Source organism: Rhinolophus sinicus, chromosome 5 (genome assembly GCF_057876585.1).
Source record: "Rhinolophus sinicus isolate RSI-liver-muscle chromosome 5, RSI-T2T, whole genome shotgun sequence".
Taxonomy (NCBI): domain Eukaryota; kingdom Metazoa; phylum Chordata; class Mammalia; order Chiroptera; family Rhinolophidae; genus Rhinolophus; species Rhinolophus sinicus.
In genome coordinates this window covers 16,979,053-17,002,958 of record NC_142505.1, presented here as the reverse complement: position 1 = coordinate 17,002,958, position 23,906 = coordinate 16,979,053, and the positions used below count along the sequence as shown (strand labels likewise).

Here is a 23,906-nt window from a genome sequence, read left to right as displayed (position 1 = left end):
AATATCCTTATACTTTCTTCTTGTCTGTATTAATAAGACAAATATGGTAGAGAGCATGAGCACACATCATTAAAACATGAAGGATATGAGACACAAGCAAAAACTAATTCTAAACAATGGGAAATATGCAAACTTGAATAATCATGACTGACAATGAAAACTGTCAATACAAGAGCCAACAAAACAAAATGTTCAACCAATGGCACTCTTAAACCTGGCAACCTATCAATCACTCAAGAAAATTTGAGCTTTTGCTTTAAAATAGTAATTTTTTTAGACTCTGGGTCTCAAATTTACATTCCAATAAAATCTTTATTTACACTTATCAATTTTTGATGAGGTCATGGGTTGAAAGCAAATGACAGGAGAGCCAAAAACCACAAAAGTTGTGCAGACTGAATGCACTTACAAGCTCTAGATGGCAGAAAGGACCATAGAGGAATAAAAGAAAATAAATGAAGGTATAGTTAGAGAAAAGGAAATAACATTACAGGAAAAGTTGAAAGCTACTATGTATTACCTATTTTGTTGCACAGAACTTGAAAAAATAATCCAGAAACAGAACAAAAGCCCCAGTTTCCAATTTCTTCAGACTGGAGTTCTGAGCTCTGTGGCATCAGTGCTGTCAGAGCTCCGCATACGGCTACCAGATTCATTGTCTGGTTACCTGAGAAAGTCTTGGGCAGCCTATGATTGTCATAACCACTCACACTGCTCTAGAAAGCCTACGTGGGGAAATATCTGATATACCACTGAGTTAAAAACAATTCTAAACTGGGTCTAGAACAGAAGTAGATCCTAAGTTACATCAACAAATTTGTTATATGACCACCTATTTTGGGTAGCAACTAGTAACACACTAAAGAGAAACACTTCTTATAACATTTCTTATAGTAATTTTAAATTAACAACATGAAAGATAATAACATGTTCACAAAAAATTAACAGATAACGGTATCAAATAAAACAAAAACTCTGTACCAGAAATCAGTTAATAAATACTTAAATTTTATTTCCATAACTTTCCTTGAGCTTTGTGAAATGTATATTATTTTTTTAGAAAAATGAAAAACATAGGTGGATGTTTTCAGTAATCATAAAACTTACATGTTTAAGGTTTCAATAAGACACAGACACACGCCTTCTCGAGATCGAAAATTCTTGTGCTTAAAACCAGAAGCCAACTGTTCCCAAATGTGCTATTTGAAAGAAAAGTGAACATGTATAATAAAACATTAAATTACTCATATAACCTTTTATCTATTCTCGACCTTACTACCAACCTTCTTGGTAAATGAATTTTCCCATCAGACTGCTCACTTCTCTACAAGTTTTTCTAAGCCAAATTTGCACTGATCTTGCGCTCACCCAATTTTTAATATCTTAATTACATTTTTAGTTTTTATTTTATATCTTTCATTTTAGATTTAAATTATTCTCAGGAAAGCTATGTCCAACACCTAAAAACCTTAGAATTTCCAAAGACACAGAATTTGTTCTAAGCTTTAGAAATCTTCAACAACAATGCTACCATTATAAGCCCAGTAGTCTAGTAAGCATTTACAAGGTCCAATGTTGCCTAGCAACTATTACAGACTGTCACATGGAACAGGCTTTCTTAACATTTTATAATTCAGGCTTTTCTCCTTTTAACACTGGATCCAAATACAGAAACATTTTTGGGCAAGTCATTTTATTACTACCTTTTTCTTTTGGAAAAAGCATAGATAAACCAATACAAATAATCCAAAACGGTTATATGGGTTTGGTATAAGAAGGAATTCAACTTTATTTTTCGAAATACTACAGAGTCAATTATCCCAAACAATTATTTCTCCACATTTAGAAATACCATGCTTACTTACAATTTAATAAATTCATGTGTTCTCTCCCTCTCTCTCTCTTCCTGGATACTATTCTTTCTGGACTCTGTATTTAGTTCTATTTCTCTCTCTCTCTCTCTCTCTCTCTCTCTCTCTCTCTCTCTCTCTAAAGAAGGTAACTTGGAAGTTTAAAAAATAAAAAAACTTAAATGTGCTTAACCTGACTCAGCAACACCATCTCTGGAATTCTAGTTTATACAAATACTTATATTTATGTCCAAAGATACACACACAAGGACATGCTTTACAGTACTGTAATAATAGCAAGTCAAAAACAAGTTAAAATGTGAATCACTAAACAAATGTTGAAGGATACCCACTAAACTATTAACAAGGACTTACTAATAGTTAAATCTGGGAAAACAATTTACTTTTACAATTGAATACTCTTTGGATTTTTTTTATAAAACATGTAATATTATAATTTTAAACTGTTTTTTAAATAACACATAATATCATTGTGCATATTATAAAATCTAATTTTTTTCCACTTAACATGACCTACTCTGTGAATCTTTGTTTACACGTCAACTTATTTTTGCTCTTCTTTCAAAACACCTCCATCAGGGCAAATTTTTTCTACTATATTCATAAAACACAGGTCGCCATCAGAGACTATTTTCCTTACATAATTAGTAATCACCTGTTAAAAATTTTTCTTCCTGACTCTGTAAGAGTTGCAGAAATTAACATAACCTTCAGTAATTCTCAAAATAAGCTTTCTCACTTAACATTTTATAATATGCAGGTAGGGAAAATGAGAAAATTCTAAAAAATAACATTATCAGTATATCTGAGTTAGTTTTTTTAAAAAAAATTAAAGAGTAGAAAATGAGAAAAAGCAAAAAACCAAAAAAGTTAAATGTAGACATTTTATCTTAAATTTCAACTTCTTTAAGGGATTAGCAACAATTCATTGTTTAAAATTTCAGCTTTCATGTCCCCTGGGGACTGACTTGCTGTGATTACCACTTATCCTTACTGATATTTCATTTTTTTAAATTTATTTTTAATGTTTTTTAAATTAAAGTTTATTGGGGTGACAACTGTTGAAGTTACATAGGTTTCAAGTGTACATATCTATAATACAGTTCTATAGTACATTTCTATAATTTACCACCCAGAGTCAGTTCTCTTTTCATGACCATATATTTGATCCCCTTTACCCTCATCTACCATCCCTCTCCCCACAGACCCTTTGGTAACCACTAAACTATTGTCTGTGTCTATGAGTTTTTGTTTCTTTGTCATGTTCCTTTGGGGCTTTCATGACAAATAAATAAATAAACAAAAACTCATAGACACAGACAATAGTTTAATGATATTTCATCATTAACTAGCCAAATTAGAATTGTAAATTGTAGGCCTACCATAGGTGGTGCTACTTGATCCATTAACTTCAGTATCAGAGTCTGAGCTTCATCACGAACCTTGTCTTTGGCATCTCCCATTCTGTCTATTAAAGCTACAATAACTAGAGAAAGGGAGAGGGAAAAGAACAAATATGTATAATTCACCTCCATTATAAGCTGTATTTTATAAAATTACAAACAGCAATTGCTTCCATAAATGAAAAGTCATGAGGTAAGCAAATTGTTTTAAATTCTTTATTCATGAGTCTAACTAAAAATAACTGAGCAGCAAATTCAAAAAAAAATACATGCAGTATAACATCCACTTAAAATAATAATGTTCAAAAAACAGGCAAAACTATTATTCATTTAGAGATATGTATTGATAGTCAATCTATAAAGCAAGGGAATGATTATCCCAAAGGTCATGACAGTGGTTACCCCTGGTACAGAAAGAGAGGTATCATAAGGAAATGCAGAGGGAACATCTAAGGAACTCCCAGAGTTCTAGTTTCTTGACCTGGGCATAAGCAGGTGCTGGTTTCATAATTATTCTTCAAATTGTACATGTTTGATAGGCATTCTCCTGCATGTATGACATATTACTTAACTGACAAAAACAGAAGCCTAGGCCACTAGGATTGAGGTCTTTCTCTGCTATATCTAAAACTTTGGAACTATTCCACGAAACGAGGGGAGGAAAAGCAGGTTAGAGTCCATGCCTGGAGAGTATTCATGAAAGAGGATTCTGTAACTATAAATCAACAAAGGACCACAAAGAAATCATATCTATTATGGGAGGGGGTGGAGAGAACCGAATGAGAATTCATTCGGCTAGAATTCAGAGGGCACAGGTCAAAACGATCTTTCTGTAATCCCTTAAATTACCATACCACTTAATGCGGTGTTACTAGGTATGTGACAATATTATTTAATCTTTTTGCCTTTACTTCCTCAAGCCATAAATGTTTACAGCAGTACTCACTTCAAAAGATTACTGAAAATTAAAAGATAATACATTTAAACAACTCAGAGTCAAGGAAACAGAGTAAGTACTCTATCATGTGTCACCTACTATCCCTTTCATCGCCATCACCCTGTATGTTCCAAAGCAAGGAAATTCACTTCTTTTGACATTACAGTTACAGTCTTCCCTTCCCTGAGGCAATGGAAGTTGAGGCCTAGTTTAAACAAGGGAGGGAGGAAGAAAAGGGATCAAGAGAGATTTTTCTCTAGTTTATTTATAGATGCATGTAATTAAATGTATATGTAATTTGATGATGCAAATATATTCTACAATGTAACAATGTCTGTAACAACCAGACTGATGTAATAATAATGATCAACAACACTTAAGGAAAAAAGAAATTATATTCTTTTTGGAAGAAAATGGGTGAGAAGCCAACTATACCAGATGGAATGATATCATCCCAAAATCTAAGCTTAATCAAGGAAATGACTTAATCAAGAAAACAAAGACCCCGCCATAAAAATCATGAGACTAGTCATGAGGCAACAAAAATACCTGTCAATTGGAACAATATAAATTCTTCTCATCTTACTTGGATGTATTGTTAACACTAGAGAAATTCATCAACATCTGTAGGATTGGCTATTGTTTGAGAGTCTGGTTTTGATAGCTTCTGAGACGCAGAAGACAATAATAAACACTTAATATTAGATATTATTATGTACTAAACACTGAATTATCTCATTTAATCCTCATAACAACCCTATGAAATAGAGTAGGCCCTTTGATAGAGGGCCCAGAGGCATTAAATACGTTGCTCAAGGTCATACAAACAGCAAGTAATGAAACCAGGATTTAAATAATCTACCCAATGTTAGGTCCCAGTCACAACTACTTCCATTTATTTGTGATTGAGGTGTTGTGTGTGTGTGTGTGTGTGTGTGTGTGTGTGTTTTAACAATCACATAACAGTAGTGGGGAAAAAATAGAGACTTCATTCCGGAGAGGTAGACTTTAACTCCAAAAAGAAAATTAAAATGTTGGCTCAAAAGGGGCTTCAATATTAAAAAGTAAAATGTTATAAAACATAAACAACAAAAACAAGAAACCTCACACTACATAAACTTAGCATTATAGCTATTAAATTAAAAACAAAAACATCATAATTTTTTTGCATTAGGATCCCTTTTTAAACACATACTCTCTTGGAGCCAAACAGAATAAGCTTTATTCTGAGCTCTATCAGTTATTAATTATGCAAGATATTAAACTTCTTTGAACTTAAAAGTTTCCTTGTCTGTGAAACAAGGGATGCAGGCCTATACCTCCCATGGTTAGTGAGCGGATGAAGTAAAACTGGTACAAAGCACCTGTGCTAAGCCCATGACAAGCATTCAGAAGTGTCAGCAGTCCTCCTTCAAGCTCTGTATATAATATAATGGCCACCAAATTGTCATGATGAACACTCAGTAGATAATTATTGGGAATCCAAAAAGAGCTTTTCACCATGTAGATTCTCAATAAGAACTTGATGTAAACCACTTCACAAGATGCAAAACTGATGACTAGGAATCCTGACTTTTCTTTTTCTACAATACTTTTTTCTACAATACCATTTGGATTAAAACTGTTTTTAATATCTGTAAATTATGAGCTCCTTTACTGAATTCAGTTATAAAACCATGGTTGGTGATCAGTGTTAAATGTAAATTTTTTTTGTTTGAAAATTTTATTTTTCCACAGTACATGTGATCACAAATAAAAGTTTAAATATTTCACATTAAAGAACAAAATTAATGAAGCCCACACTCTTTTTGGAACTTTGTCTAAAACTGAACACAAATCTCAAATTTCCTAAAACATCTCTTCACTTTTAATATAAAAAGATGAGAAATATCTGTAATTGTAGATAACTTAAGTGTACCAAAAGAAAACAGTATCGTTCACATCAAGTTGCATATATCTAGAGTTATATTATCAAAAAAGCTCAGCACATAATTTAATTCAATTCCTTACTTTTACAGAAAGACTTAGTTTGGCTAAGGTCTAAGAAGAAAGCTAACGCTGGTATTCTTAGTCTTATTACCTCTTTCAGAGTACAGAGATATATGCCTATCTTGCAGAGGTATCATACAAATTAGAAATAACGTGAGGATAATCTTTCATATAGCTAAAGTAGATAAGCCCAGTAAATGGGTAAAAAATAGGCATTCAATAAATAGTAGCAATGTTGTGATGAAATTTTCCGATTTCCACATAGACGCTCAAGTAATAACAAGTTTCACCAAGGACAATGATGAGTCTTAGGGTTCAAGGCAAAATCAATATTGACTAATGGTAAATGCACAAGAATAACTAGACAGAGTAGGAGACTGAATGATAAAAAAAACACACACAAAAAACTTTACATATAAAAATATGTAGGTATGTGGGAAACACATATGAACAACACTAACCAACAAAGGCAACCTTTTATTTATTAAATATTTACGGGTATAAGAATCATGGAGTAAAGAAAAATTCAATATAGGGTGAGGTTAAGCTGAAATCTGAAGTAACTCTTTAAAAGAAAAAGACCACGGAGAGTAGCAGAAGATTTCAAAAAGAAAGAACAGCACAGCAGAGGCATAAACAAGTTAAGCCAGAACTAACAAGAGTGAGCGAGTTTCTGATTAGCCAGAATGGAGAAAGAGAACTTGCTAAAGATCACAAATAAATGAGGCTACTGAGCTGGAGACGGGACAAACATGCTAGGACACCTGGAACACCAAAGAGAGCAAAACAGAAGTTCTGAAACCAGGACAGTCCTGGCAGGCGACAAACTAGGATTCTGGTCCCAGTACTCCCACTGCCTCAATGTAAGCCGCTCGTTCATCAAACCCCATCTGGCCTTCCTTGAATCTGAAAACTAAGTGACATACATAATACCTAGAATTAGTCTCAAGTCTAAAAACTGTCTGTAACAACTACTAATGGGGAGCTACTACAGGGCAGGAGTCACAAACATAAACACCTACAGTCAAGGAGGCACGGGCAAATGCTGAGAATGAACCAGGTCTAAGAATGGCTGTATTCCAACCTTGCTCTATTACAACTGAATCTCAGTTATGAGGAGACAGAGAAGATGGGAGGGACTTATGAACTGAAAAGTGCATGATCCAGAGAAAAGGGAAGCTACAGCACAGCTTCAGCCAATAATTACATGTGGGAGTGAAAGCTCAGGGTTGCTACATTGGCCAATTTTTCAAGATAAGCTATAAATATGAATTTTTATGTAAAACTTCCTAATTTTAAACATTGATTCAAAATGTTTTAAGAAAATACATAAGTAAAACACATTCACAGAGCAGTTTTAAACATCTATCATGGGATTTTAAAAAGAAGACTGACACAGTGAAAAATCATCTGTTCAGAAGATAGTCACACAAAGAATGAACTGGAACCAGGTATTGATTTAAAAAGGAATAATAAAGATATAGAAACTCACTAAGATGCTCTGCTCAAAGGATAGCTAGACAATAAAAATAAAAGAGGAAATTGGGAGAATTTGGTGGCCTACCAAATGTGAAGAAAAACGCCGACCAAAGATAATTCAAAAATAAGTGTGATGATACATTATGAAGCATTAGCTTAATCCATAAAAGAAATTAACAAACATCTGAGGTTACCTTTGAATGTTTCTATAATAGTATGAACCCAATCTACTCACCAAAGGATTCCAAAAGGCACATGAAGGTCACTCAGGTTTAGAAAACAGGTCAGAGCCAACTTCGTAATCCTAACTACTATACACAGAAGATCATTGTACTTGTATGAGGCTCTTCTTTGCTAACACACTGGAAGTAAGTGCTGCTCAAAATACGGCTAGTAGCCCAAGCCCAGTGTACAAACTAACTGTGGTAAGAAAAATTGTGAGTATTTATAAAGTAAGGTTTTTGAAACAACTCAACCAAAGTAATTTTATGTTTTTGAATCTAATAATAACAAATTGGGTCTAGTATTTTTTTCATTTTATTTTGCTGTAACGATTTTTACTGTGTTATATAAAATATTGGTCAGCAACAGATTAGCAATGAAAGAACTAGTCCTTCACCACAGATAGTCTGAAAAGTGGTGCTGTAAGTTATATTATAAATTTTTAATATGTTACAAAAGAAGGAAAAGATATAGTAAGCAATTTGAAAATATGAAGTAAAAATCTATAAGTGCTATATTTACCAAGTGTTTTGCTTTTCTTAATTTTTTTGTCTTGAAGGGAATATAATTATGTATTTGAATATGCTTAAAACCTTTTATGTCTGGGTAAACTATAACGCTATTTTACCCAGACATAAGTAGCAGATCTCTGGGTTGTATAAAATTACATTTACAGAGAACTAATCCTGTTAAACAAAAACTAAGAGAAAAGATCAGTATGTCAAACTCTACAATGATTTTTAAATAAAGTTAACTTACCCATTGCTATATAGGACTTAAATCGTGTTGATAATCTGTCCACAAAGGCACTTAAAATTTCCAATCCCATTAATGATACCTACAGACAGAAAAAATTTTTAATAAATACAAATTATCTATGTATATTTTAATATCAGGATATATAATTATTGACACATAAAAATCTTCACGCAATATATTAACAAGTTTTAAAAAATATAAAGAGATTGAAGTATGTAGGGTTGAACAGTCATGAGGTTAGGGTACCCTATTCTCAAATGGTTCAATAATTATAATAATGTGTAAATACACAGGAAGACAGTGATAAAGCATATCTGGCAAAGTGCTAATAACTGGTAAATTAGGTGAAGGGCACACAGGAATTCACTGACTATACCTGCAACTTTCCTATAATGCTGAAAAGCCTCCTACATGAAACAGTTAAAAATTAAAAGGTTACCTTTAATTATAGAGCAATTCTTGCTTCTGTCTAGGATGGAGAAACTAGAAAAAACATCATTCCCATGGTAACAAAAAAAAGCATAAAACAAAACAAATAATCTACAAAACCATAAGTATTCTTGAATCCATCAGAAATCTGAGGTTGTAGAATAATCAACTAGCCTAAAATCTAAGAAAAGACTGATGACCCCAAGAGATGGGACACAAGCAGTAGGTCATATGTGTCAGAGGACAGAAGAAAAATGAAGCCACCATGTAAGTGGGTAAGAAGAATTCAGCTGTATTTAATTTATTGTTAATAGCTGAGTGTGGGCAAGGATGAAAATACAGAAACCCTAGTAGCCACAGACACAAGGAGAGTTCACACCCACTTGCAGGCTCTTTCTCCACAAACCTCCACTGGACACTCACAATTAAGACTGAGGACAGGGCAGGAGACTGGAGAAAGAAAGTATCTCTCAGTGGTACAGGTCACACAGGAAGGGAGTGGCTGGCTGCCTCTGCAAGAAAGGCACAAACCTTTCCCATCCCCTTGCCCTATAAGAAACAAAAGTTGAAGCTACTGAGGGAAACACACTGTCAGCCCCAGAACACAGGTTAAAAAATTCAAGGCTAGTGAGTAAAAAAGGAAAAACACAAAATCCAAAAAACCTCTCCACCTCAGAAGGGGTAGCAGAAAACCATTCTGGGCTCAAATGATTCAAGGTCTCCAGTTGAGGAGGGACAACATCTTTGATAATGCCTCACCTCCAAGATCAAATCAATGAATTGCACACTTCGAGTGAGGAAACTGTATAGTATGCAAATTATACCAATGAGTTATTAAAAATATAATTGAAAATCCACAAGTAGACTCACACATAAAATTCAACAGATTATAAAAGCAGTGTCTCAAATCAGCAGGAAAAACAAGCACATTTAGTAAGATCTCACTTAGGACTCTATCCCTAAGATGCACTAGCAAAATTATAAAAAACACGCAAAGATTATTCATTACAAGAGATTGGAAACTACCCCAAAATTCACCAATATGGAAAAGATACAATAAATTATGGTACATCCACACTAGAGTACTAAAACACTTTAAAAATAAAAATGACGACTATCCTAATTCTGCTATGCAATGACCTCAACATATACTGTTAAGTGAAAAAAGCAAGCTGGGGAAATGTGTGTACATAGTACAAAAAAGGGGACTACAGACAGATATAATTATAAATGTTTATTAAAAATAACAACAAAAATTTAATGGTTAGGAATAGGCTACAAGAAACAGAAAGAAACCAGACTATTTTGAATATGCCTTCTTTGCAGCAATAACTAATGTCATTGAAAGTAAAATAAGTGAACCTAAATGTATGCCCAGTTAGCAGCATAAACACACACTGTTTATTCCAAGTGACTTTAAAATATAGTAATTTGACCATATTTCTCTAGTGGGATATACCCTAAGGACAAAAACAAAAGTGCAAAAAAAGAAACGTCAGTGTTTTTAGAAATTTTGTTGATAGGCGCTATCAATAGAAAATGTACAAAAATAGTAAAAACTGTAGTTCTGAATCTAAACTACAATATCAATATGAAGTTACAATGTCTTTTTCTTTAAAATTAAAATAAAACCTAACCCTATCCATTGAAAAAAATCTAGAAACAATGATCAAACTGTAACAATGAGTTCCACTAGCACCCACGTTGTATTTTCCACATTCCACTTCCCACTACAAGGAAACAGAGCTTCTTGGAGAAGTGGCTAATTCCAGGGCAGGAGCAAGAAATACGACATTCTGTGAGACCAGAGAGCCACAACACTATCAAAGATTACTACTAGGGTCCTGTCAAAATAGGACAGTTTGAGTATCAATAAGGAGAATAACTGCATCGTCTTGAAACACATTAGATATGTTTAAATACACAAGTTCATGATAACAAAAACTATGTGGCCAACATTGGAGAATGCTAAAAGACCAACTCATTATTCTGACTGTCAGTGAATAAAAGGAAAGAGCTATATGAACTATACTTGCCTTTCCATATAAATTATATCACTGAGTAACCAAATATTAGTAAATGGGGTGTGTTTCTCTTTATGAAAGTATTCCAGGTAATAAATGAAAGAACGACAGAATTAGAATATCATTTTGCAAACCCTAATGAATTAAGAGATCTAAACATTGAACATTAACAGCTGCTAACATCACAGAAACTGTTAGACCTTATGCGCCTTCCCAATGTTACGTACCTCCTGATGGAAGAGCTAATACTTTTATTAAGCAGTCTCGCCAAAAAAAAACCCCACAAAAAACAAAAGAATCTGATCAAGCTGTAGATCCAACTACCAATCGACAGGAAATACAGAGACAAAGAAAATCACAGGAATGAAATCAGCAAAATCCAGACTGTGAGAAACTCTACCACAAATAAATCCAAGAATGTTTAAAGAGACACTGAAGGAGAAATAGATTCAAAGAGACTTAATAAACATGTTAAGTGAGATAGGCAGAATAATGGCCTCCCAAAGCTGTTCACATCCTAACCTCCAGGACCTGTGAACGTGTTACCTGACAGGGCAAAAAGGACTTTAAAGATGTGGTTAAGTTAAAGATCTTAAAATAAGGAAATTACCTTGGATCATCCTGGGCCCAATGTTATCACAAGAGCCCTTATAAGAGGAAGGCTTGAGAGTCAGAGTTGACATGATGATGTAAACAAGGGTCAGAGAGAAATGAAAACGCTACGCTACTGGCTTTGACAGTGGAAGAAGAGTCCATAAGCCAAGAAATGCAGGCAGTTTCTAGAAACTAAAAAATTCTCTCCTAAAGTCTCCAGAAGGAATACAATTCTGCTGAAACCTTGATTTCGTCCCAGCAAAACCTATTTTGGATTTCTGACCTCCAGAACTGTAAGAAAACAAAAGCATGTTGTTTAAAGCTACTAAGTGTATTCAACAAATATTGAGAACCTGCTATGGGTACAAATGCTGGAAGGTAGGAACATACAGTAACTGGAGTCTTAAGAAATTTCAATTCCTTCTATTTTCTCAGTGAAGTAGGAAGCTGGTGATGATAGCAGAAGAGATATACTGGTAGGTTTGAGGGGAGAGGAACAGATGTAAGACAGTTGACGCAGTGAAAGAATGAATGAACTAAGAAAATATAGTTTGACTGCCAGACGACATTAAGGCCCACTTAAACGTCAGGAATTTCAAATGAAACCTGTTAGAAGTTTTGTGTTTTTCTCCATCCATCTTCAGTTACACTGGTGCAGGTATGCGGTGGACAGAGTTGGATTAACCAGGACTGCCTTTTATCAAATGAGGACCATAAAGCGAGAGTGAGGGGGGAGAAGAGAATTAAGAATCAATGTAAGTGTATGACAGACCAGGATATTTTAGCTCAAACATGGGAGTGTGGGGCAGTTAAAAGCTAAATACACTGGATGTCACGTGGAGGGGGTCAAACTCTTTAAGTTGGTGTACTCAAAGAAATAAGGTTCAGAATTTAGAGTTCTAGAATATCACAATCACCAAGACTAATGCCACTTGTGAAGTCTGAATCACCAACAACCACACATCTACAGTAGTCTGAATTGCCAGCGGTAGCATTTTACAGCAATAATATGTACTGCTGCAAGCATGTGACTATCATGTCTTCTTGGGTAGTCAGACTGGCACATTTTCATATTGAAATATATTTTATCTCATTACAGTATGTATAATTTTCCTTTATAGTACAGTTAGAACATTATTGGGATGTTAAAAAAATTATGTGCATTGGGTATTAGCTATAAAATTTATTTCATGGTGCAAACGGGCATTAAAACAGGGCAGTGTTCAGAAAAACTGCCCTAGACAAACTCCTCCACATATACAAGCTGCCAAGGCACAAGGACAATGTTAATAGTAAAACATTTAAAACAACCTAGATATTTTCATATGGCAGGTAAAAGGAACAGGCAAGCTATATATGTAAGTATAATCGAGAGAACTCAAACACCTTGTTTTTTTTCCAGCAAACTAAAAAATGATATATTTTAAGAAGTTGATAGTTTATAAGAAATACAACCAAGGTGATGCTGACACTGGAAAGTATCATCATTAAAAAGCAAAGGGGTTATAATTTTGAATTCTGAGAAAAGACTTGAAATCCCAGCACATTACTTAGCCCAGCACTAGATAGTTACAATATAAATGCTATTTATTGTTTTCTCCATTTTTAGAGTCAACTTACTGTTACAGTTGCAGACAGACAATATAAAAAAATGAAAGTAGAACTGACAAATGTTAGGATAGATACTGAAAAGGTTTACAAAAGTACAGAAAAGGAAAGGAGGAGGAAAATCCTAATCTCCTAGATTCAAGTACTCCACCAATTTACCGGATCTATGACTGAGGCAAATGCTTACATCTTTTCTACAAAATGAGTAAAATAATAGTACTAACTTTCTAAGGCCATCTTAAAGATTAAAATGAGATAATGCAAATAAAGCACTTTGGCTCAGTGGCTGATACTAAGTACTCATTAAATGGTTACCATATTTAGCTGTATGAGGACACTTTATTGCCATATTATTATTTTAAAATTTGGGGACTCCTGAAATCACAGGACTGTCCTTAGCTAAAGTCAAATGCCAGAGCATGCATGCATATATATATATATATATATATATATATATATAATTTCCATATTTTTAATCTCCAATTATGACTTCTCCACTGACTTCAAGACCCCATCTGCCTATTTAAATCTCAACTTGGATGTTAAACAACCTTGTCAAACTAAACATTTTACTTCACCCAACTTGTTCTCTTCGTCTTCCCCATTTCAGTAAACAGCACCCTCTACTGGTGTTCAAGCAAGGTGATTATTTCTAATTCTCTCAACACTCACTCAATCCTGTTGGCTCAATCTTCAAATCACATCCCAAATCTTCCACTTCTCAGCATTGCCGCCGTGGTCAAACCAGCCTTAGCCACCATCATCTCCCTGCTTCTCTGTTGCTCCTTTACAGAGTCCACTCTCCACAAAGCAGCCACCCCTCTCCATAAAATGCTCCATTGATTTAGAATAAAATCCTATTAGGCTGTTTCCACCTGCCCCCCCACCCCCCAACTTCATCTTTCTTAAGATCTCACTCTTTCTAACCACTAGACATGCTGGCCTTCTTTATGTTCAACAGAACTAGGGCCTCTGCATTTGCAGTGTCCTCTGCCTAAGTCATTCTTCACTCCTATATTTCTTTCATGTCTATACTCAAATTTCACCTCACTTCCCTATTTTAGTCTCATCTTTCCCTCATTCTTTCACATCAGTTGAATTAGAAGCACTAGTTACCTGAAATGATTTAATTTTATACCCATCCACCTTTCTCTTTCTAATAGGATCTCCACAGCAGGGATCTCACTCTCCTTCAAATCACCCTCTCAGTGAAGTCTTCAGTGACCAACTATTTAAAATGCAATCATCTGCATCCTGCCCAGCACTCCCTAGTCCCTTTCCTGCTTTCCTCCAAAGTGTCACCATCTAACATACTGATTTTAGTTATTTACCTTGTTTATTCTTCTCCTCCATTAGAATCTAAATCCACAAAGGCAAGGACTTCTGTCATTTTCCCCTGTTGTAGCCAAAGTGCCTAGAAGAGTGCATGCCTGCACATAGTAGGTCTTAAATAAATATCAGAATGAGGCATAATGAATGAACTTTGCTAGTCTTGCCCACAAGTGGATTGTCAGTACCTAGAACAATACCCAGCATACCCAGCATATAGTACAGTCACTCAAATTCACTGAAGCAATGAGTTAAGACACTCAAAATCTAAAGAACTATAAAACCCAAAGAAAAATTATATTTTGTTCAGCGAAATTTGAAATTTAAGTACAATTGTCTATTTATGTATTTGCTCAGAAAATTTGGGTACACATTATTCAGTAAATGTCTTATTGCATCTTAAGTAAAAAATGATGACCTAGTTTGAAAACTAAGTTTATATAACCCAAATAAAAATCTAGCCCTCTGTCTAACAATGTCAGAAAAACTTCTATACAGCATTCAGGAGAAAGGAGAGAACCAATGAGTCAGGAAGGAGAGAGAATTGATGAATTAATGTCCTTGACTAGGTAAGATGACGTGGAATCCATCTAGTGTGTACGTACGTGGAGGGATTGGTGTGAGTAGGACAGATAGTCCATTCATTGTAACAGAGAAGAAGGTAGACAGTATGAGCACAGCTACAAGAAAGTGTGTAGATAAGGTTGTACCATGTTTCCCCGAAAATAAGACCTAACCGGACAATCAGCTCTAATGCACCTTTTGAAGCAAAAATTAATATAAGGCCCAGTCTTATTTTACTATAAGACCGGGTCTTATGTAATGTAATATTATAATATAATATAATATAATATAATATAATATAATATAATATAATACCGGGTATAATATAAGACCAGGTCTTACATTAATTTTTGCTCCAAAAGACGCATTAGAGCTGACTGTCCCGCTAGGTCTTATTTTCCGGGAAACATGGGAGGAGCCTCTGTGGCAGTTCTCTTCTGATTGCTGAGATTGTCTCAAGTTACAGTCTCTAGTGAGGAGCATGGAGGGAATGTGTAGTAAAGAGATGAGAATTTGGGTCAGATCCTGATGGATTCTAACTCTTAAGGACCAGTGAAAGGAAAGACAGCATTTGAGTGAGTCAGTGCATAGAGACACAAGAGAAAACCTGGGATACTGTGGTATCATACTAGAAGCCAAGAGTGTTTCAAGAGATGGGACTGATCAATTGTCATTCATTGATGGTACAACTAAAGAGCGAAATGGCCCAAAGCCAACTCACCACAGCCAGCGCAGAAAGTGACTCATCAACCTTCACTTGGGAAGGGGAGTGAGCATTATCAAAGAGCTGACTTTCTGTAACAGCCTATGCTGCAACATAAAATCAACTATCTTGAGTGTTTATGTGCCTTTCTTACAGTGCAAGTAAATTTAGCTTGTTTTTACCAAATAAGAATAATCCCCCAAACAGTAATGATATATTATTAAATATTAACTTTTACCAAAATTTAAAAAATAATAATAGAGATAGTATGTAATGGGGCATCAAGGTGGTAATTTTCAAACTATTATCCTTGTAAAAGTCAATCCCTTCCAAAACTCACATAAATTTCACTATTAAATCTTCATATTAATTCTAGAGTTTGCCTTTCTCCTCTATAAGGATACAGTGTTCAAAGTACAGCCTATTCACCGGGTTATAAGATAAATTAGGAAGAACAATCACTTCACTTCATTCATAAGAGGTTTGGGCCTGCATTTTAAAGCAACACTGCCACCAGAAGACTAGAAAGAAAAGTAACTGCTAAAAACTACCGTAGACTAGTAACAGAATAGTTACCTGGTCTCCCAACATGGCTACATTACAATCTGCCTACTACTGGCTCACCAGAAACGCACATTCCTTCTTGTACCGCAACTTTTAATTTTTTTTCTGCATCAGCTAACCTGCTAGGACACGGTTTCAAATCTGAGTCAGTCCTCAACTGCGGCAAAACAAAATGACAGCATTCAACTGCTTTCGGTCGACAATAAATAAAAAGCAAATAAGGCCTTGGGGTCAGCATCTTTTCATTAGATTTAACCGTAAACTTAATCAGGCACCTGATTAAGCGCTAAAGATGCCTTAGAGATGAACAGCACAACCTTCCAGACACAAAAAATTATTTTTTAAAAAAGAAAGAAATAGGAGATTAAGGATAAAAACCACCTAAGAGGGATGAACGTAACATCTCTTTAACTTAAAAACTGTAACCTAATGTCCTATACGGTTATGATTATGTCTCGGTCTAGGGTAGGGTTTACATAGGAACTCATAAAGGTAAAAAGTCTTCAAGCCCTTTACGTATGTAAATTATCACTGATTTCTTCAATAAGTGATCAAACATTGTGCCCTAATGCCAATAACGCAGCACCCTGTCAGGGAATCGCTGAATTCGTCATTGTTCACAATTGTGGAAAAACTTGGTCGTGGTGGGAAGTCAGTCCTCAGATCCGATCGCCAGTGGGGGCGCGTCAGGGGGCCCGCGTGTCCATGGGTTTCTCCTTTAGCGGGTGGTTCCGATGAACCAGACGCACCCCCGGGGCTCGCCAGGCCGGACGCGCACGTCCGGGATTAAAGGGCTGGCCGGGGAGGGCGTGCCCGGCCCCGCCGCGCCGCCGCCACTTACCCGGTAGTTGCTCGAGCCCACCCAGCCCGTGAGCGCGTCGATCGTCTTGCCCAGGCAGCCCAGATCCTCCTCCAGGTCCGGGATGGCGCCGGAGGTGCCGAGGTAGATCAGCAGCTCCTGGCCAATCTGCAGGCGGCCGCCGACATCCTTCTGCTGCACCTGGGTGCTGAAGTACTCCATGCTGCGGGGCTCCATGGCCGCGGCCACCCGCCCGCCCGCCTGCCCGTGAGGCGCCAACTTTCGCCGAGCGCCGCCCAGCCGCCAGTGCGGGTCCCCGCGGGAAAGGGCGGGACGCGCTGGGTCCAGCCGAGGCGCGGCTCGCGAAGCGCGGCGGGCGGCGGGAGCAGCGCCAGGCGTCGAGCGGCCCCCAAACTAGTCAAACTCGGCGCCCCCCGACACCCAGCCAGCTTCAGAGGCCGCGGCCGCCGGCGACGTCAGCACGCGCATGACGTCAGCGCGACGCCGGCGAGCGCCCGCCCACCGGACTGGAGCTGCCAGGCGGCGCTGGGCTAGTGCTGGAACTGGGGGCATTGGGACCCCCAGGGAGCTTTGGGGTAGGGCTGGGTCGGCGAACTCTGGAGGCCCACTGTTCTCCGCCACCCGCTGTCGCCGCACCCTGCCCTCACCCTGTAAAATATACAACGCTTCCCAGTTTTCCTCCCTTTAAATCAACACTTGGGAAAGTTTCTGGTACTTGGAATCCCCCTTCTACTCCCCCCCCCCCCCCAACCTTTTCGTTTTCTTTTTAAACCTTGTAGAATACATTTCCTCATGACCCGGTTCCAGCCACCACCACCACTGTTGGGTCACCATGTAATGATTTTTATTTTTAACTGAGGTTTAATTTACATGGAGTGAAATGCACAGATTTTCAGTGTACAGTCCGTGAGTTGTAACCACCACCCCAACGAAGATGTAGCACATTTCTGTCATTCCAGGAGTTTCCAGGAACTTCCCAGTCAATAACCCCTGCCTCCCCTGGCAATTCTAATCTGATTTCTATCACCTTAGCTTAGTTTTCCCTGTTCTTTCACTTCACAGAGCTTCATAGTCTGTACTCTTTTGAGTCGAGCTTCTTTCTCCCTCTTAGCATAATGTTTTGAGATCCATCCTGGCCTGCTAGTGTGTTAGTAGTCCCTTTTTATTGCTGGGTAGTATTCCATTGTATGGAAGCACCACAACCGTTGACCCATTCACCTGTTTATACGAGTAGACATTTACAGTATTTTATCATTATAAATAAAGCTGCTATAACCTTTAATGTACAAGTCATTGTGTGGACAATTATTTTCATTTCTCTCGGGTAAATGCCAAGGACTCTGGGGGGGAGGGTAAAATAAAAACAATACTTTTCCTCTTGCCTTCTAAATTCTTGTAGCTGGGCTAATAATAAAACAGACAGATTAACAGGAGAAAAATCAAATTTTAATACATGCGCACAGGGAATTCATATAAGCATGAAAGTTCCAGAGACAGTGAGTTAAAATTGGGTATTTATGTTATTTTGGACAAAAGAGAAAGAGGGGTGGGTTAGGTCTTAATTTCAAAAGTGAGAATGGGAGGTAATTCCAGGTAATTGAGGAAGAGCAGGAACACAAATGGAAGGTAAATTTTTGTCACACAAGCCAGAAACAATGAGACAGGGGTCGGGGTTCTAGTAAATACGCCCCTGCTTGACGCCCTCCCATCTACCATACTCAATTCGGATTAGGCCAAGGTGGATGTCTTAAGACTTCTTTCATGGAGCAAATGTTTCCATCTGAATCACTTAGCCAGGAAAGGGGGAGGGGTCAAAGGTTCTTTCTGAGTCTTAATAATCAGCTTAAAAATCAATATTCCAAAAGGCAAAACTTTGGGTCCCCTTTAACTGGAATTACCAGGTCTTATGATACGCGCATGTTTAACATTAGAAAAAACTGCCGAACTTTTTCCAAAGTGGCTGGACCATACGTGGATCACGCTCCTACCACCAGTGCTTGAGAGTTCCAATTGCTCCACATAATCCATAATATTTAGTATGGTGGGGTTATTAGTTTTAGCTATTTTAGTGGGTGTAAAGTGGTCTCTAATACATTCTAAATGTACACTGTATCTTCCTGCCAATTATTTCCAACCACTCTTTAATAATTATTTGTATAATATCCGTCTCCTCTACTACACAGAAAGCTCCAAGGTCATTGCTGTGTTCCCTCAGATGGTGCTTGGCAAATAACAGGACGTCAGTCAATTTAGGTTGAACAAGTAAATTAATTCAATGAAAATTAACACTTGAAATGTTCACAATAACAAAATAATAATAACAATAACAGTACACTCTCCAAATTTAAAGAAACCTGAATCTTTTCTGTATTTATTATCAAGTTTTTTTCTATATTTCTGTAGAAAACACAACACATTGTATTATGTTGTCAAGTTTCTTCCATCTTTAACTGACTGTAATTTCCCTGAAACTGGACCTCAGTTGAATAAACTGTGCTTACTATTCCTGGGTGTCTAAAGGTTATGTTCATAAAGGGTTGCAGAAGAATATAAAAAGAGGGTCCTGTCCACAGGAAGTTTACACTCTAATTGTTGGTGACCAGGTTTAATATGTAGTGTAGAAAAAATAAAACGTAGGAGCCCTGGATTCTAGGTTCAACTCTATCTGTCTCTATGACCAAAAGTGATGGCTGCTCTTAGTCCTATGTTTTCTCCATTCATCTTTCTGAACTTATGTAATTCAAGGATCGTACTAGATGATCATTAAGTTTTAAGATAACTAAATAATCTTTAAGTTATAACATAATATGATGGCATTTTAATAACCTTGGAAGTACCTATGAAATACTTTGTAAACACTGGTTACTATCACCTGTATATGTACCCTCTATGTGTGTCATTAATTCATCAACAAATATCTTCTGAGCACTTGTTAGGTGCTAGACACTGTGCCAGGTTCCATAGCTAACAAAGCTTATTTAGATTTGGTCTCCACCCACAACAAACTCAAATAGAGACAAGAAAATCAACATTTTCAGGATGCTATGATGGGGTATGTTGAGGGTTTTGGGAAGCCTAGATGAGAGTCTTCTTATATAGGTGGCACTGAAAATGGGGATAGGAGAGTTGTAAATCAGGGAAGTTTTCCTGGAAGAGGTTATATTTAAATTGAGTTTTGAGGATGACTAGGAATTGGCTAATTAAAAAAGTGGTTTCCTGAGGAATAGCATGTTTATACGATGTAGTCTTGACTATTTTAATTTAACATTTGTTACTATTATTTCATACCTACTACAAAGTCTACATATTTCTCTATATCACTGTTGTCTGTCCTAGGTTAAATATCCTTATAACAGAAAGTTCTCAAACTTTCTAGTTCACAGCACTCTTATTATCTTAGTCATCTTTTCACACACTCCTAGACCAAAAAAAAAAAACCGAACAAAAAACCACCCACTGAATAGTAGGATCCAAACACTTAATAAGTATTCATGTCCTAACATCTTATTAAACATATGAAGAAAGAATACACATAAATTGAAAAAATATGTCTTTTTATTTCATTCTTAAATAACCACACTTACTTATTAATGAGACCTCTGCACCTGTAGGCCACTGTAATTTCTCAAACCTTGGAATCAGACTGATACTGCCATCTTCATCTTGCTCTACATTGATTTCCATGCAGCATTTGCTTTTTATCACTGCAACCACAGAAAACACAGCCTTGCAAAGATATGACATCAATGAAAGAAATGTACCACAATTAAATGTCGAAACTGTGACCTTCTTGGAGCCAGTAGTTCACTCCATGTCTAACAGATGACAAGTTTCACTGTTCCCTTTAAAATTTAAAATATCCTGAGTGCTCTTGGTGATTTTGCTGCAGTACCCTGGGGTGCCTGAGTACACAGTTTAGGAAACTTGGCAGAGAAATGCCCAAATTATCAGAGAGACAAAGAACGGGAAACGCAAATAGCAGCTCATGCAGGAAGAACGCATGGATCCAGTGAAAACTGGGCTTCACAAAGGCTCTTGCCTGAAGAGCTCAGCTTGACACATGTTAGGTCTTTTAATCCTTCAAGCAACCCTGTATGGAAGGTACTCTATCACTTCTCGGCCTTTTGGCTAAGATCAAGTGTAGAAAAAGCTGAGACTCAGAGGTTCAGTCTCTTAGGCCTTGCTCATGATCCTTGAGTAAAAGCCAGGATATCTGACATCTGTGGTCTCCTAAATGATCTTAAAGGAAAGAAAATGAAAACAAAAGCTTGGAATTAACTACCAAAATAATAATATCCCTTGTATAAACAGTCTTTCTTTGACTATCTATACAATATTTTCACTTAGAACCTTCCTTTATCTGAATTACTCTAAAAAAGAAAATAATAAGGAGATGAAGGAAGTGGGTAGGAATATTAGGAGAAAAAATACTGCCGAAAATATCTACATTCTTTCAGAATCAGTCACTAAAATGTATCTGGGAGCATAAGTCTATTTTTAACTGGTAAAAAGACTGAAATAAATCATTTAAATACAGGAGACTGACTTCCTGACCTATTTGTTCATTATTTGTGATAACAGTGGAAACTTTGAGTAGACTTGGTCTGACACTGGACTTTATTTTCCATACAAAGACAAAGAGACAAATCACCACACTGCGAGTTTGAAACCATACCTCAAAAAATACCCATCAAGAGGGGCACTGGGTTAGGTACTAGAATGGGAGTGAGGGTATTGGGTAGCTTACCAAAGACAGATCACAATTCCTCCTCAGACCTTAAGAGGGAATGCACGTGAATGTTCAGACCACTTTCATTCATAATATCCCAAACTGGAAACACCCCAAATGTCCACCAACTGGAAAAATAGGTAATTGTGGTAAACCATACAATGGATTTCTGTAAAGCAATAAAAAACAAAAAACAAAAAAAAACACACAAATTACTGATATACTCAACAATGAGGATGAATCTCAAAAACACCAAGTTGAGGGGTGGCTGGTCAGCTCAGTTGGTTAGAGTGCAGTGCTCTTAAGAAGGTTGCAAGCTTGATCTCCACATGGGCCACTGTGAGCTGCACCCTCCATAGCTAGATTGAAACAACTACTTGATTCGGAGCTGTTGGGTCCTGGAAAAACACACTTAAATAAATAAAAGTTAAAAAAAAACAAAGCAAAAACACCCCACCAAGTTGAGCCGAGTATACCACACACAAGTGAGTATATATTCTGTGATTCTGTTGATATGAAGTTTTAATACATGGAAAACTTACTGACGGTGATGTTAAGTTACAAGAGTGGTTATCACAATGAATGGGAGTCAGTGATTATTGAGTAGGAAAGGCCTGCCAGAACTTTGTGTGTGGATGGAAGTTTGCTCTATCTTAATCTAAGTGGTGATTATAGCAGTATATGCATAGGTAAAAATTCAGCAAGTTGTGCACTTAAGATTAGTACATGGTGCATTTATTATATGTATGTTATAACTAATAAAATGGGGAAAAACTCAAGAGCAAAGGTTTTAAAAGAAAATAAGGGATAAAATAGTTACGGTCTATTGCAGTGCTATCCAATAGAAATATAATATATATATATGAGCATAAAGTATATACGAAATTTAAGTTTTTCTAGTAGCCATATATTAAAAAGGAATAAGAAACAGGCAAAGTTATGTTTAGTAATTTATAAAGTATATTTCATAATATTTTACTTAATGATTTTAAAATAACACTAAAATTATAGGTGATAGTTTTGTTAAATGTTATCTTTGATAATTTTAGGCATAATGTATAATTATGCTTTATGAATATCCAGATATCATCTAAACCTGTGATCAAAATTAAAAATTATTAATAAAATATTTTACGTATTAGACAGTGCAGATCTATTGAAAATAGCACCAATTTAGAACGAGAAAACTTGAGATCTGATATTCCTAGCTGTGTAAACTTAATAACGTGATCTATTAACTCCTCTGAGCTTCAGTGTTTCAGTCTAAATTAAGGGGATTAATAAGGACTGTTGGGAGAGATAGCAGTCCTCCATGAGTCTCCCACATGTCTTGCTGAGTATGTCAAGAATGCAAGGCCCTGACCACTGTCTACCTGGGCCACTTCTCAGGGTCACGTTTGCAGTGAGCAACCTTGAGGGATGAAAGAATGTCCCCTTACAGGACAAAGAACAGATGCACTTTCTGCTTGCTGTAAAATGGAGGGATTCTCAACTCTGTTTCTCTCCTGGAATGCAACCTCTGTGAGATTTGGGAGGCAAAGGGGCACCAATGGAAACATGAAGCCGTGCCGCTTACTGTGCCGTGAGTAAAAAAAAGTCCTTGGTCTCTGACTCAGGAGTCTTGGGTCTTCTGTGAGCATCTATGAAATAGCAAAAGCTAAATTCTTAGTTTGTTAACTAGGGTAAAATCAAATCCCATCACCCACTACTGAAGGCTTTTTTCTTTTCTGGTCAAGATCAAATGAAATCCATTAGGAGGTGAAAAGACTCCATAAATGTACTAAATATATTTTAAAAAGAAAACAATATTAGGTAGCATACAATTAACCCCTAGACAAATGACACACAGGTGTGAAGGAAGTTCAGCTAAAAATGTCAGACA

The 23,906-nt window shown here is 36.5% G+C and overlaps 1 protein-coding gene across 39 annotated transcripts in view; it reads right to left on the bottom strand.

Moving 5' to 3' along the window:
• Positions 1 to 17,743, bottom strand: part of CLASP2 (cytoplasmic linker associated protein 2) — a 141,668-nt gene extending 123,925 nt beyond the window's left edge. For 36 of the 39 annotated variants that reach the window (XM_074312665.2, XM_074312660.2, XM_074312669.2 and 33 more), the window contains exons 1-4: positions 17,317 to 17,646; positions 8,661 to 8,739; positions 3,254 to 3,357; positions 1,108 to 1,199 (exon numbers count right to left, since the gene is read on the bottom strand). In XM_074312665.2, the coding sequence (XP_074168766.1) occupies positions 1,108 to 1,199; positions 3,254 to 3,357; positions 8,661 to 8,739; positions 17,317 to 17,511 (470 nt within the window). In that variant the 5' untranslated portion in view covers positions 17,512 to 17,646. Of the gene's footprint in view, positions 1 to 1,107; positions 1,200 to 3,253; positions 3,358 to 8,660; positions 8,740 to 17,316 lie in introns of all 39 variants that reach the window. The other 3 variants (XM_074312691.2, XM_088798285.1, XM_019727691.3) reach the window with 3 other exon arrangements.
• Between the last annotated feature and the right edge of the window lie 6,163 nt (positions 17,744 to 23,906).